Below are 15,878 nucleotides of genomic sequence, written 5' to 3'. Positions count from 1 at the left end.
GTAGATTTATTTTCTATTTATTTAGCTATTTCATTACTTGCATATATATTTTAAACTGTGATGTCTTCTTGGTTCGCTTTATGATTACATAATGACCCCATTCCTAATGATGACTTTTGTTTTCAAGTTTATTTTGCTTGTCTTAATATAGCTACATAAGTTTTCTTTTGGTTAGTGCTTGCCTGACCTTTTTTAATCCTTCTGATTTCAAACTGTCCAGGTCCTTTTACTTTAACATCTATTACAAAAAGCTTATAGGTGTTGTTTTCCTTTTAAACCAGACAATCTCCTTTAATTGGCAAACTTAGTCTACTTTCTTGGATTCTCGATGCCCAAACTTGGCTCTTGGTGTGTGAAAGGTCCTAGGACATCTCTCATCTGAAGCTTGCTCTTAGACTAAGAGGTTTCTTTTTTTTTTTAAATTAATTTTTTTTTCCAGCTTTATTATGATATGTTTAAGATTCAAGCTAGCCTTCCTTTATTCACAGCACTGGGAAAATGTCAGACAAAAGCAGTATTATGGAAAGGAACCCAGGAAAAAACAGAATGTTAGTAATTTAGTTTTCTTAAGTGTCTAGAATTGCTTGAACTATAAATTTCATAATCAGAGTCAGGAGAACGAATAGGATATGTTGACAGAAGTGTGAGTGGCTATTGTGTCCACCATTCTAGATGCCATTAGGAACATTTGTGATTCCTGGGAAGAGGTCAAAATATCAACATCAACAGGAGTTTGGAAGAAGTTGATTCCCATCTTTAGGGATGACTTTGAGGGGCTCAGGACTCCAGTGAAGGAAGTAACTGCAGATGTGATGGAAAATAGCAAGAGAACTAGAATTAGAAGTGGAGCCTGAAGATGTGACTGAATTGCTGCAATCTCATGATAAAATGTTAACGGATGGGGAGTTGCTTCTTATGGATGAGGAGAGAGTGGTTTCTTGAGATGGAATCTACACCTGGTGAAGATTATTGAAATAACAAAGCATTTAATATATTACTTAAACTTAGTTGATAAAACACTGGCATGGTTTGAGAGGACTGACTCCAATTTCAAAAGAAGTTCCACTGTGGGTAAAGTGCTACCGAACAGCACTGACGCTACAGAGAAATCACTGTGAAAGGATGACTCAACTAATGGAGTAAACTTCATTGTCGTCTCATTTTAAGAAATTTCCACAGCCACCCCAGCCTTCAGGAACCACCACGCTGATCAGTCAGCAGCCATCAACATGGAGGCAAGACCTTCCACCAGCAAGAGATTACGACTCCCTGAAAGCTCAGATCATGATGGTTAGCATTTTTCAGCAATATTTTAAAGTGAAGGTATGTACATTTTTTGACATAATGATATTGCACACTTAATAGACTACAGTATGGTATAAACCTAACTCTTACATGCACTGGGAAAACAAAAAAACTCACGTAACTCGCTTTATTGCAGTGGCCTGGAACAAGCCCGAAATATCTCTGAGGTATGCCTGTAGTAGCTCTAGAAAGCCTTAAAGCTGGGAGGGATGGAGGACTGGGAAGTGAAAAAAAGGGTATCTACTGTATGAGCCCACTTATACAATGAAAACTGTAGAAAAAATAAATTGAATGTAGTGACAGAAAGCATTGGTTGACACGGGATGGGGCTGGGAAGGGACAGCCTAGGGTGGAGGCCAAGGGAACTTTTTGGAATGATGGAAATATCTTGGAAGGGTGGTTACCTGGGTGTATAAACATATTTACTTAAATATACCATTAAATATTATTGTTCTTAAAATCATACCTCAATAAAGTTGATTACAAAAAATAAAGAGGTCCAAAACCAAAAGTAAACAAAAATCAGTAGTGGCAGTTACAAATTCACTGAAATCTTTTTTTTGAGGCATTAAACATATGTCCTGAAAACCGGAAGAGGTGTTCTAGGAAATCTGAAAACACAAGGTATCAGGATTCTTTATTCAAATTGTTAAAATATGACACCTAAAACCAAACAAAAACAAAAACAAAAACCTACATAACACATAACACATATTCACTTAACTTTTTCCTGAATGGCATGTTTAATATATGATAAAAGTTGGATTTTCCCCCACCAAAGAAATTGGGGGTAGCAGACTCCAAACTCTAGCTAGAGAAAAATGAGCGAAGTGGGCTCTTCAGTCCAAAAGAACATGCCTTCATGGTTTTGATAATTTTTGTTACTGTTTATAGAAACTGTAAAGGTCACTTTTATAGCCCTGGCTGGAGATGTGCACTTACTTACCTAAATGTAAGCAAGTGTACTGGTGTATTGCTCACCTCTGGGAAAAGCAACATTAAATACCAATTTTTTATGTAAAGAAGGAGATGCAATCCCAGAGATGAGGAGTCAGGTTTTCCAAGTTTATTTTAGAAAACAGAAACAAAAACAAAACTTAAAAACTCTCAAAATCAGAAGCATAGGAATACCTTAAAATAGTTTATAAAGCTTTTTGCATAGGAGGAGATAAGACTTCAGGTGCAGAAACATTAACAATGTTTGTTCAATACACAATACACTCCACTGAGGAACATGTCAATAGAAAAGAGACGTCTTCCTTTCAAAATGTATACACCAGCTCTGTGTATAGAAGTCAAATAAGCCCTTTTCTTTCCCTCCTAGAATAAATTTATTTTTATTATTATTTTTTTAAATAGATATTTGTTGGAGGATAATTGCTTCACAACACTGTGTTAGTTTCTGTTGTACAACAAAGTGACTCAGCCATACGTATACACATATCCCCATATCCCCTCCCCGTTACGTCTCCCTCCCACCTCCCTCCCACCCCTCTAGGTGGTCACAAAGCCCCGAGCTGATCTCCCTGTGCTAAGCGGCTGCTTCCCACTAGCTAACTATACATTTATTTTGAATGAAGCACTTAAACTACGCATGTAGCCTTCAATTACAATTGACCCTTGAACAACCTGGGGAGTTTGGGGGGCCTGACCCTTTGCACAGTTGAAAATCCACATATAACTTAAGAGTTGGCCCTCTGTATCCGGTTCGGTTCCTCTGCACCTGCGGATTCAACCAATCTCAGATCATGTAGTACTGCAGTACTTACTACAGAAAAAAATCTGCATGTATGTGGACCCGCACAGTTCAACCCGTGTAGCTCAAGGGTCAACTGTACTTTTGCTCTTCAGTAGCTTATTTCCAATCTCTTGCAATGCACTTGGAGAGCTAAAGTATAGCTCAAATCTAATATTTCCACACCAAACTCGTAATTTTTCCCTTAGTCACTGTCTCACACTTTTTTCATCCTACTGAAAAAATTTTTTTAAAACAAAGGGTATGTACCTTCACAAGTTACCTGGTCATCTTCATGTTTTCAACCATTCTTATATGCCTGGAGTCTAGACAATCAGTTTGAAAACTCAGAAGTCAATTTTCCAACTTAATTCCTCACATATTACGGAACACCATCGAAGCTTTTAGAACAACGCTAACAGACATTGTCTATTAAAAGCAAAGAAATGAAGTTTTGGTTTAGAAAAAAGCGTGTGTGACATAACCCTTAACAAACTGTGGTAAGAAAGTACCACACGTTCTGGCACCTCTGCTGGGAGCGCATCTAAGGGCCACTCTGCTGTCAACATCCATTTCTGGCATAGGACACCATGGCCTCGGTTCAAGGAAAAGCAAAGCTTTTCACATGTTAATAAACGTAAGGCTTAAATTTCAGGAAGGTTTGCACTGTACCTCTGCTAAACTTACATTTGTGCTTTCTAAGGCTGGGGAGAGGAAAGTGGGGAAAAACTTCAATTACATCTTATAAAGGGAGACTAGATAGATAAAGACACTTCCTCTACAGTTAATTCACTCAATAAGTATTTTTTACTGAATGCCTTCTCTGTGCCAAGTACTGGGAATACAGAGGTGAGCAAGACTTTACGATGTCCTTTCTCTCAGTTTACACATTCTACTATAGTTGATTTCATTAAAACCTTATATTTATTTGAAGTGGAAATGTGGGAATACAATATATAAACAATAAAAAGATAACACAGTAAACAACTTAACAGAATTTATTTGCAAAGTAGGAAATAAAAATCATGATTTTAACATTTATTTAGAATATGAACAAAACTAGAAAAAGTTAAAACTACAGAAAAGGTAGAGAGTACTGAAGTTGGCTCAGTGGCCATATAATACAAACAAGCAAAACCCAAGTTTCTTTCATGCAAATAAGCCTTAAGGAAAAGAGAACAGGAATGTTTATAGAACAGACCACAACAAGTATTTTAAAAATTTACATAAGAAACTGTACATAAATGAAAAATAAATTAGACAATTTACAAGAAATGTTTTATAGGTTATAATAGGCTATAACTTAGTTTATTATGAATAAAATTTGTAGCACATCATACATTTTTACATCACAGATTCAGTGTTAGAATAATTCCAACATGACAGAGCTCAGACTTGGCAAGAACAATGCAATAGATAGAATAAGGCAACTTAAACGGAAATGGCTTGTATAAGTAAAATTAACACAAACATTTTCTAGGTATGATTTGATCTGTAACTGGGCAGAATTAAGACAAATGCCACTCAATTTCAGTTAAGAAGTCAAAGCTTCACTGTAGTTCAAATAAAAAGTCAAAGCACACAATGTATTAAAAAAATGATAAAACCACCTTAACCTGACTTACATCCATGTTCCATTAACCGTATTTAGGATAAGGAGACCAGAATATTAATGTTAGGTCTATAAGGTTATCTTTTGTTTCTAAATGTAAACTAAAAAGGGCACCTCAGAAAAAAAGTGGCAGATTTCAAAATGGCTTAATACTCGTGACAACTATCAACTGTGCCAGGTATGAGATCCGTATGATTCAGAGACACAACATAAAGCTAAAATAATCTCAAACTATCTGCATTATTTATGTATATTTTACAAATTATACAAAACTGAAATGTTTTCTTTGAAAGCTACTGGAATTGTAGGTACTGCAATGTATGAAAGATGTTGAGAAATAGAAAAAAAAATCAGCACTATCTTAGACTTGAAATTTAGTTGCACATTTATACAATTCAAAACCTTGGATTTTAACTTTATTCACTCCTTTGAAAAATACATTCCTCATTCGTTCTTTTAAACACAAAATTACTGGCCGCTACAGCAAAAAGACTGAAAATCTAAAAAGAGAAATAGTCTTTTGACTACACAAAGAGCCAGAATGTAAAGATTCTGGTTTTTTTCTTAAGGAAAAAGAAAACTGATTTCCTCTCAAACACATCATTCAGTACCAACTGTAGTACCTGAAGTCCCAACATCAACTCACTGCTACATTTATTAAGCTGGAAATATCAGACACATGTACAATCTGATTATTCTCAGGCAATCCTAAGGATAAAGGTACTTTAGGTCTTTATCATACTTGATGTAAATGACTACAATCCATGATATTTCAACTCACTTAGAGATAATTAAAATTGTGTTTTATAAATCCCACTATGAATTGTGTTTGACAAAGGCAATAATTCTAGGAGGGGTTTATCCCACATCTATCCCAACTCACAATGATCAGAAATAAGAAACAGCTTAAAGAAAAGGGCTATTAAAAAAATCCCAAATATATCTAACATTCAAACATCCATAAATTTAGTGGTATGTTTCTTTTTGTACAATGGAAAAGTTATAATGCCCATATAATTTTGAAGTTATAGCACAATAAAAATTCCAGATAGCTTTACAGATTAAAGCACGCGCACGCACACACGCACACACACACACCCCCTTGATATTACTTTAAGGTATATCTACTACTTGGCCATCACAGGTAATAACAAAACATTATGAGAGAATAACTAATACCATTCTATGGTGAGAATCCAAAAACTAGTACCTCTCAACATATATCAACACAAATAAAATGAACTCTAAAACATGATGCCACGTATCTGAACAAATTGTTTCTGTCACTTCAAATGATGCCATGAATGGAGCAACTAACTGTCTTTTGGGACAGTCTGCTTTTCATGGAACCCCTGTTTTCAACAGGCTATTAAAATACCTCAAAGGAAGAAAAATAATTACTCACTTTTTGGGGTCTTTGCTCATCAGTTACTAGGCTCAGTAGAAATATAAAGCTACGGTCTCAAATATTGAAAACAGGCAGTAATATAGATAAAGAACATTACTTTCTGAGATTATCTGATGACAGAAACCAAGTTGGCTGAATTCTTTCTCTATTAGAATAAAACACCCTAAAATAAACAAGCTTATTGGGAAAATAGATCATTGATATTTCATGGCAAATCATGTTAAATAAAGTCAAAGAGTATTGTTACAAAAATGCAGTATGTTTCTAATATTTTGTTTATACATACCACAAAACAGTAAGTTAAATGCAAAATAACACATACTCATTTTTCCGGTGATCATCCAGTTTTTACATGGCTTTAGAAGAGAAAAAGTTTCTAAACTACATTCTCAAATGCAACAGACTAAAAAGCATAAAGTGCTCGATAGAGAAAAAACAAAATATTAAAATATGAAACATTTTGCATATAACAAGCAGAGTGGTTATAAAGGACATTTGGAAACTACTGCCTTGCTAAGCTTTCCACCCAAAAATGCGACCTTAGAAATCAAGGCAAGATGCCTTGATTCAAGGCAAGATGGACTGCTCTTAGAAGGCAAGAGTACCGCTGGACATAGAGGAAAACCTTTTTCCCTTTGAGCTGCCTCATTTTTCTTACAGAAGTGACTTTCAGGAACTGGTACTGAGAATACAACAATCACATCTGCACGCAAAGGTAAAAAACTCAGGAATCTTCACAGTCTAATATTTGGCAAACAATCTGAACCTCTAGAAGGACTGTCAAGACGCCACATATATTACTGGCAATAGCGCTAACTTTACCTAAACTAAGAGTCCACCTATTTCAACTAGAGTAGCTGAGCAAGGAACGCCCTTGTCAACAGGCAAGGAAGTCTACTAGTACTTTGTCTTTGGAGAAGTTGGGGTGTAGAACTGAAGGCCATTAGTTCTCAAAGTCTCTCTGGTTAAAAGGCAGTCTTCTGGGGGTACGGATGGTGGTAGTGGTGGTGGAACGTTCTAGACCTTGTGTTCTTTACCAACCGCCCAAGCAAACTGATAGTGATCCTTGCATTTGAAAATGTTATTTTTAAAAACGAAAATTAAATCCAAGTTATAAACAAGATTCTCCTTGTGTGTACAGAACTCAATGAAGAATTAAAAAGGTTTCTTTTTAGTCCTTTAGAATTGGCTTCTCAAAGTTCAATTAGACAAGGTGTGTGTGTGGGGTTAAGTCTTTGGAATCATCAAATTTACTGCAGCGAAGGAAATATACATTCTGAAGACTGATGAGGATGCTCAGGATGTGTCTTGGGCAACTTTATTAGTATCATTAGAAAAACGATACCTACTACAATGAGATGGCAGGATGCAATGTAAGATGTTTTTTGGAATGGTCAGAACTACAGTTTGTCTGAATAAAATAAACTAGGCCAAATGAGGTATTTCTTATCCCTCTTTACGTATTTAAAAAATAAGGTTCTCACGTGTTCCCTCTCTAACATTCTTTAAGAAGTCCAGATTCAAATTTAAGTTTTAATGAATACATGATAGTGTTCATTTTTAAGAGCTAGTTCTAGAAACTACACTAATACAGTAACCACTACCCAAACGTGGCTACTGAGAACCTGAAATGTGATTAGTCCAAATTGAGTTGTGCTGTAAGTGTAAAATACATACTGATTTTGAAGACTAGGTAGCAACAATCCCCCAACCCCAAAAAAACCCTAAATAACTTTTTATAATGATTACATGTTGAAATGATCACACAGCTACACTGGGTTAAATAGAAATATATAATTTAAATGAATTTCACCTGTTTACTTTTTAAATATGTCTGCTAGAAAACGCAAAATTACATGTTGCTCACGTTTATTTCTATTAGACAGCACTGTTCAAGAACATAAGAGCTCTGAAGCTGATTGGGATTAGAACCAAACCTATTTACCACTCTATGCTTATTCAAGCATTTTCCTGGGATCATAATAAAAAACTAGAATCTTGGCAGCCTTCATCCCAATTCTGTGTTCTTATCAGAAATACTTATTAGAATTACTCCAGTAATTCTAGATTGTACAAGAGAAAAGCCAAGAGCTTTTCTCACAGTGGTGAAATAGTTGGTCACTTTATATGCATTTTAGCAGGTAACTTCAGTTTCAAAAGACAAAAAGTATGAATCATAGTCCCAAATTAACCAAAGTATTGATCAAATTAACTTGTATATACTTTTACCATTCCATTTCCTTCTTGACGACAGCCCCAAACCTGTAACTGCTAACGTACAGTTTGCCACAGGTATAAAATTTGAAGTTATCATTTAAAAGCAAAACCTTCTTGTACAGATGCCCAATCATGCAATTCTAAAATAAATTAAAAATATAGCTTTTGGCTGAAATATCTAGTCACGAAAATGGAAACATTTAGTAAGAAAATGTTTAAACACTGTAGGTTTTCAAAATGACCACTGACTGACATGAATTCAAAGTTCTAAATATTCTACATTCTAAAAAGTACCTTCACATGCTTTTCCCTCTGAACATAACTACAGGGAGAAATATCTTTATCAAGCACCACCTCTTGAGATTCAATTGAAAATTGTTCTCTACGGAGCAAAACTGTCGTGTGAAAAGACAGCATAATACCTCTTCCTGTAATATAAAAGTTTTAAGCTCTTCAAAGTACATCCAGATTTACTGTAATTTAAGGAGGTGAACAGTTTTTCCCAATTTTCCCCGTCTTTCAACTTCCTAAACCATAAGTGACAGTCTCAAAAAACTCTGCTGAACTATTGGACCTCCAAAATGTTACTACCAAAATGAAAGTCTGAAAAAATTTATAACATTATAAAAAATGACTTCAAAATACAGAATAAATTCCAAGGCAAAAGGATTTACAAATTTTGGAACTATAATGCTTTTATTACCAGAATGTACGAAACACTGATCCTTTTATAATTCTGCAATACTGCCTCAGATTCCCAGTTTCAAAACAACTCATCTTTTAAATTTCCATAACATCTGTTTAGAACAAATGATTTTGCTGCTGTTCACAGTAGAAGACAGTCTTTAGCTTTGATGGTTCAGACCTAATTAAACAGAAATGGCTAACTTTGGGCCTAAGATAAATGTGGTATAGAGAGAAGAGCACAGAACCCTACCAATACACATAAACCATACTCCATTCAAATAGTCCTGGGACCTCACTGAACGGACTTTCAAATAAGTAATTAAGCCTCCAATTAAACAACATTTTAAAATGTACTATCTGATAAACTCAAAATACAAAAAATGCAGTATCACCAATTATGTGCATTTTCTAGGATTCATTTTAAAGTTCAGGCTAATGTTTAACAACAGTATTTCAATTAAATTATGGCATTTGAAAAAGGTTATACTTCTGGGGAAAGAGCACATAAACATGATTTTTGGGAGACGATATGTTTGGAAAACAACAGTAATGAATAATTAATATTGCTTTAATATTTCTAAAATCATATAAAAATGATCATCTTTGATTGCCATTTCAGTAAGTTTCGATACAGGATATGTTACTGTCCACTTACTAGTAACCAAAACACACATAGAACAGACTTGTAACAAATATTCAGAATCAATTCTTTTCATGAGATAAACATTTCTGAGACTTTAAGATTCATGTTTGAACATACAGTACTGCAATGTTGGCTACATAAAATAAAATAAATAGAAAATCTTTTTCAGAGGAAGCTCATTAATCAGAGGCTGTATTGCATTTAAGGATTTAACACTGGCTATATACAGAAGGGAAAGCATTTCACTTAGAAATACTTCACATTACTGGAGCTCTCTTTTTAATATGGCAACATATAGCAGCTTACCATATTCTGATACTTAAAAATCAACAGGAATAGTGCTACTCTTTCATCCTTTGGTTCCCAGTGATAAATAATGCAGTAATAACACCTCCAGTTTTCAGTTCCTCTTGAGTGACATTAACAGAGAGAAACCCGATGCTTTAGCTGAAATTTGGCAGCCCAAGAAGTGCACCAACTGCTCCAAAATATCCCTGCATAATTTAAAAGCAATTATTAATGTAGTGCAGCTTCTAAATGAACATGTAATGTTAACCACTATTAAGAACACATACTTGTGTATAATCTATTTAAGAACATTGATTCAGAAAGCTACCAATTTGTGTCATCAGTTATTGTAAAAAAAATTTTTTTTAAACTGTATTCTCAATATATACAACTTTTTTTTTTGTAATTGAATTCCATGTTTAATTGCTCAATATTTCAATCAACAGTCTACTTGAAACAATCTAAGTTTTCTGGTAGTATATATTCTTCATACAGTACAAATTTGGGGTTGACCAATAAGTTTGTTTAGGTTTTTCCTTAAGATGTTGCAGAAAAACCTGAACAAACTTTCTGGCCAACCCAATACATATATATGTATATGTTTTTGTATTATAATTGAAGCTAAGCATTTTCTAGTTAATTATAATATATATACCTTTGAAATACATATTTTTTTATAAAGAGTGGCTGTTAGACTCTAAAGCTTCTAGGACTATTGTTGCAATTCTGGCTCCCCTCCCCTTTCCTGAAGAAAATTCCTTTGGCTCTGCCTGCCATTCCCACAGCAGAGGACACGCCAGGTGGAGCTGCACAAGAGTACACATTCTGACCTCTACAGCGAGAGCAGTGACAATGACACATGGAAGCTCATAAGAGCAGAACAAATACTCAGGATCTGTATTATTAAAATGCTTAATAAAATATTCACTTGACCACAAATAATTCAAGGTAAGTTTACTTAATCCAAAACATTTTGTGAACTGATACTTGCTCCAATCAGAATTTAACTGGATATTGTGATCGAATAGGAAAAAAAAATCTCAAAGAATAAACTCCGAAATGTTAACAGTGGTTACCACTGGAGGTGGGGGTGAGGCTGTGGTGGGAGGATTAAGGAGATTTTCATTGCTAAATCATATATATTTTTACTGTTCATATTTAACATTTGTCCTCTCAGGGGAGGACAAAAAAAGAAAGAGGGAATTCCCTGGCGGTCCAGTGGTTAGGACTCTGTGCTCTCACTGACAAGGGCCCGGGTTCAACCCCTGGTTGGGGAGCTACTACTAATATCCCACGTGAGGCACGGCCAAAAAACAATAAAAAACAAAACAAACAAACAAAAGAAAACAATTTAACAAAACAAACCCACTAAGTACACAAGCAGCCCCAGTATTTAATGAGCTCACAGACCTGATACTGCTCTCTTTTTCAGAACTGTGAGATTCTCATCTTAATGGGATGTCTGCCAGGTTACAAAAATGCCCACCCCCTAACTCAAACTGAAGTGAGGGAATCAATGTACTATTTACGTAAATCGCAGTTTTATACTTCACTTATAAAGTACCCGGCAAGGAACAATATATGAAACTGCATTTAAAAGCATGCTATTAAAATTCACAAAACTTTATTTTCATATCATACCTCATGCTCTAGAAACAATGCTTTCAGTTGACCTTTTGACCAATAATCCAGTGCATATGCCAAAAGTTTCATCGAGAGAGTATTGACACGTAAAAAGTTTCCAACAAAGACAACTCTGTTTATTTTCTAAAAGAAAAGAACAAAGAAAATTACTTGAAAAAAGAATTATCAAGTAGATTTTACAATACAATACAGTTTATAAGATCTCTACTTACAAATATAAACAACTACTACCTTTTTTTAGTGCCTACTGCATTCCTGGTATATGCCTTCATAATCCTGAATATTTAAAAATTAGTTTAGGACATGTCACTACACTTGTCAAAACCCATAGAATGTACACTAAGAGTGACCCCAAATGTAAACTATGGACTCTGAGTGATGATGTGTCAATATAGGCTCATCGATTTTAACAAATGTACCAAACTGGTGCTGGATATTGACAGTAGGGGAGGCTGTGCGTCTAGGGGGTCAGTGAACTCTGTACCTTCCACTCAATTTTGCTGTGAACCTACAACTGCCCTAAAAAATAACGTCTAATTTAAAAAGAAAAGTTCTGGAAAGACCCTAGTTTAATGATTATAGATAGACTTATTTTTGAAAATGGCCAATAAGTAATGCATTTAGCAAAGAAAGTAATTTGGAGAAATGTCACTGACGAGATAAAAGGAGACAAACCAAGGAAAAGTATTTTAAACGTGTTTAGGATTAAAAACAAGCTGTAAACTTGGTCAGCATTTTGCAGTTTATGCTCAGTAATGACACAGAAACCGTGGACTTTATCTATAGCACTGGAGAGCAAAACTGACTGGGATACTGGCATGCCCACCCAACCCCTAGGGCTTCCAGATGGAGGAACTAATATTTGTTTTGAATCTCCAAAAAACCTATTTCTACTCTCACAACAATGTAAGTACTTCTGAGTGTACATTTTTGCACACTGAGTTTGAATAGCGTAAATTATGGCCTTAATTACTGTTAAGTCAATTGGCCAGTGAAAATCTGGACCTACAGGGGTAACAAAAAAGATCCCAGATTACTGTCTGCCCCCTCAAAGTGATATATTTCCCAAACCTAGGTTAAAATGCCTGCTAGTGGCTCCCTCAACTAACTTACTACACTGTTATTAAGAAACTTAAAAGACAGTATTCTAATTTTGAATTTAGAGTAATTCAGAGGATTAATTCGAGTCTTTGCACAGTTGTTCTCTCTTCTGGAGCCTCCCTTTCCCCAAATATCTGCACCCATAATTCTCTCACCTCCATCAAATCTTTGCCTAAGAGTTACATTTTCAACAAAGCCTTCCTTTAACTACACCCAGTTACTCAGTAATTTGTCCTCTGCCACTCTCTGGTCTACTCTCAATTCTCTTTATCTTGTTTAATTTTCTCCTTTTTAAAAATAGCATTTATCACCTAATACGGAATAGTTTACTTGTTTACTACAACACTAGAATGGCTGTAAGCTCCACAAAGTCAGGGATCTCTGTTTTCTTCACTAATTTATCTCAAGTGCTCAGAACAATACCTGGCACATGGTACTCTAAATATTTACTCAATGAATAAACGAATGAGTGAACAAATGAAGAATTCCTTTAAAAAGTAAAATTCCCAACACATTTATAAAGTATTTGATATTTATAAAAATTAAATGGGCAAATACCTCTATTACACAAAGGCAAAACTGTATATACAGTCTTCTTCAAATAAAAATAACCCAATTATGAGGTAAATCTAGCAGTACATGCTTTTTGTAAGTATACATCATTCAAATTTCATGTGAAGAACGGTCTCAGTGCCTTCATAGCCCTGTACAATGCTGCTTGATCCATATGCAACAAGGCAGCACTGTAAAGAAGCCGAGGGCAGTAAGAAAACTTCCAAGTACTTCACTAATCAAAGGTAACACTAGCAGGAAAAAAGTACCCACCCACTTTCAATAGTAAGTTACCTCAAAACGTCTTATTGTTTAGATAGAATTTTTGTTTCATAACTTAAAGATATTTAGGTTGTATATTTCTGAAAAGGTTTCTGGATAAATATGAAATGTAAATTATCTCTTTGTCCTATTTCCGGTTTGAATTATCTGCTACTTTCTTTAAAGGTAGTATCACAATTGGATAGGTAACATATATTAATGAATCTTGGGATTTAATGGATTAAGAGATCTCGATCCTATGAGGCCTCCTTAAGGAATACGAAGAAGCCTGCTACACGTACATAAAACTCCAACTCACATTTTTCATATAATTAAACAATTTTTTTTACCTCATTAACAGCACACATTCGTGCCACAGAACCAATGTTATTGGTGATAGTAACTAATGTAGCTCTTGCTAGATCTTCTTTACTAACAGATTCTCGCTTCTCCTTATAAATCATATTCCCAAAACTGCAGAGAAATGAAAAACAAAATCAAATCTGCTGATAACAAACATTTCATACATTTTGAGAATACAGCCTACAGATAAATCTACACATGTATAAAATAAGGTATACATGTACAAGGTTACTTACTGACCCAATGAACTGCACGTAGGAAAATACTGGGAACACCCAAACATCTATCAAACTATGATACATTCATACAATGAAATACCATGAAGCTGTTAATAAAAAAAAAGGTGGGGGGAGAAAGGAAGGAGGGAGAGAGGGAGGAAAGGAAGGAAAAAGAGGAAGACAGAGGGTAGGGAGGGAAAGGATGAGGGAAGGAAGAGGGGAAAAAGAGGGGGGGGCAGGCAAACAGACTAGGATATACTGCTGTTGTAGACTATACAGTCCTCCCTCTTATCCATGGGGGATTGGTTCCAGGACCTTCCTTGGACACCAAAATCTCTAGATGCTCAGGTCCCTTGTATAAAATGATGTAGTATTTGCATATAACCTAGGTATATACTTTAAAGCATCTCCAGATTACTTAATAACACTTAATACAATGTAAATACTATGTAAATAGTTGCCTGTGTGCAGCAAATTCAAGTTTTGCTTTTTGCAACTTTCTGGAATTATTTTTCCAAATATTTTCGATCCGAGGATGGTTGACTCTGTAGATGAGGAACCATGGATAAGGAGACCCGACTGTATACGGCATACTATATAATGGTATATAAATGTTACCTTCTAAAAGTTACCTTCTGTAAGGGGAGGATAAGGATATTTATTTGTATTTGTATAGAGAAACACTGGAAGGATACTCAAGAACTAATAAAAACAGTTTCCTATAGTGCATTCAGGGGAGACTTCTTGATGTATATTTAATTTTAAAACGACATCAATGTTCAAAACTTAGAACTAAACTGGGTAAGAGGAAGCCCCTTACAACTTCCTGATACACTGCTTTCTAAAAACTAAATACGCGGGCTTCCCTGGTGGCGCAGTGGTTGAGAGTCCGCCTGCCGATGCAGGGGACACGGGTTCGTGCCCCAGTCCGGGAACATCCCACATGCCGCAGAGCGGCTAGGCCCGTGAGCCATGGCCGCTGAGCCTGCGCGTCCGGAGCCTGTGCTCCACAACAGGAGAGGCCACAACAGTGAGAGGCCCACGTACCGCAAGGAAAAAAACCCAAAAAACCAAAAACCTAAATAAGCAACTTTAATTACAATGTAAATGTTAAACTTACCTAGATGCTACAGCCCAACCAGGCAGACCAAATCTTTCATAATCTCCTCCGTAAATATCACGGACCAGCTTGTCAGCTTGGGTGCTGTCACCTTTGGATGCCATTTCAAGAGCCTCTTCAAAACTTTCACAGCCAGTCAATAAACTACATAAACCAAGAAAGGTACCCCCTCCAAGGCTAAAGAAAATAAAGAAACTTGGTAAGTTGCATTTACACACTGTATTCTTTCTCCAAAGTAAAAGGATGGAGCACTCATTTATTCAATGAACACATGGATAGATATTGCTAAACCTAAGAAAAACACATAGCAAAACCAAATTTGTCAGATCAAAGAATAAACCAAAGGAAAAAAATGTCGTCGTGTAAACAACAGACACAGAAGACCTTTTATATCTTCTAGTATCTTCACCTGATACCTTACACTTTGTAATTGCTAAAAATAAATGTTTTTGTGTGCATGAAAAAGGAGTGCTAAAAGTTAATACTGTACAAATTAAAAGGAGAAAAATTGTAATTCTAAATGGTTTCCAGGAAATAATTTTGTGAAAGGCCTATTTACTTAGCCTGATAAGGCTGAAATCAACCCAACGTGATACATTAACATTTACATGACTCCGATATGAATACAGTGAGGACATTTATGTTAGGCTGGTCATCATGTTAAAGACAGAAGTTAACTTGGTTCTATTATTCTTTTGGATATGCTCACAAAATGAAATTATGC

At 35.4% G+C, this 15,878-nt stretch overlaps 1 protein-coding gene across 5 annotated transcripts in view; it reads right to left on the bottom strand.

The window, feature by feature from the left end:
- Positions 1-2,349: 2,349 nt before the first annotated feature.
- PANK3 (pantothenate kinase 3) overlaps positions 2,350-15,878 on the bottom strand; it is a 59,793-nt gene continuing 46,264 nt past the window's right edge. For 3 of the 5 annotated variants that reach the window (XM_049707225.1, XM_004271977.3, XM_049707224.1), the window contains exons 4-7: positions 15,155-15,331; positions 13,804-13,927; positions 11,537-11,662; positions 4,023-10,101 (exon numbers count right to left, since the gene is read on the bottom strand). In XM_049707225.1, the coding sequence (XP_049563182.1) occupies positions 10,051-10,101; positions 11,537-11,662; positions 13,804-13,927; positions 15,155-15,331 (478 nt within the window). In that variant the 3' untranslated portion in view covers positions 4,023-10,050. Of the gene's footprint in view, positions 2,626-3,310; positions 3,470-4,022; positions 10,102-11,536; positions 11,663-13,803; positions 13,928-15,154; positions 15,332-15,878 lie in introns of those variants that run through there. The other 2 variants (XR_007476207.1, XR_007476208.1) reach the window with 2 other exon arrangements.

Source organism: Orcinus orca, chromosome 3, assembly GCF_937001465.1.
Source record: "Orcinus orca chromosome 3, mOrcOrc1.1, whole genome shotgun sequence".
NCBI classification, from domain to species: Eukaryota; Metazoa; Chordata; class Mammalia; order Artiodactyla; family Delphinidae; genus Orcinus; species Orcinus orca.
This window is presented reverse-complemented; position numbering and strand designations above follow the sequence as displayed.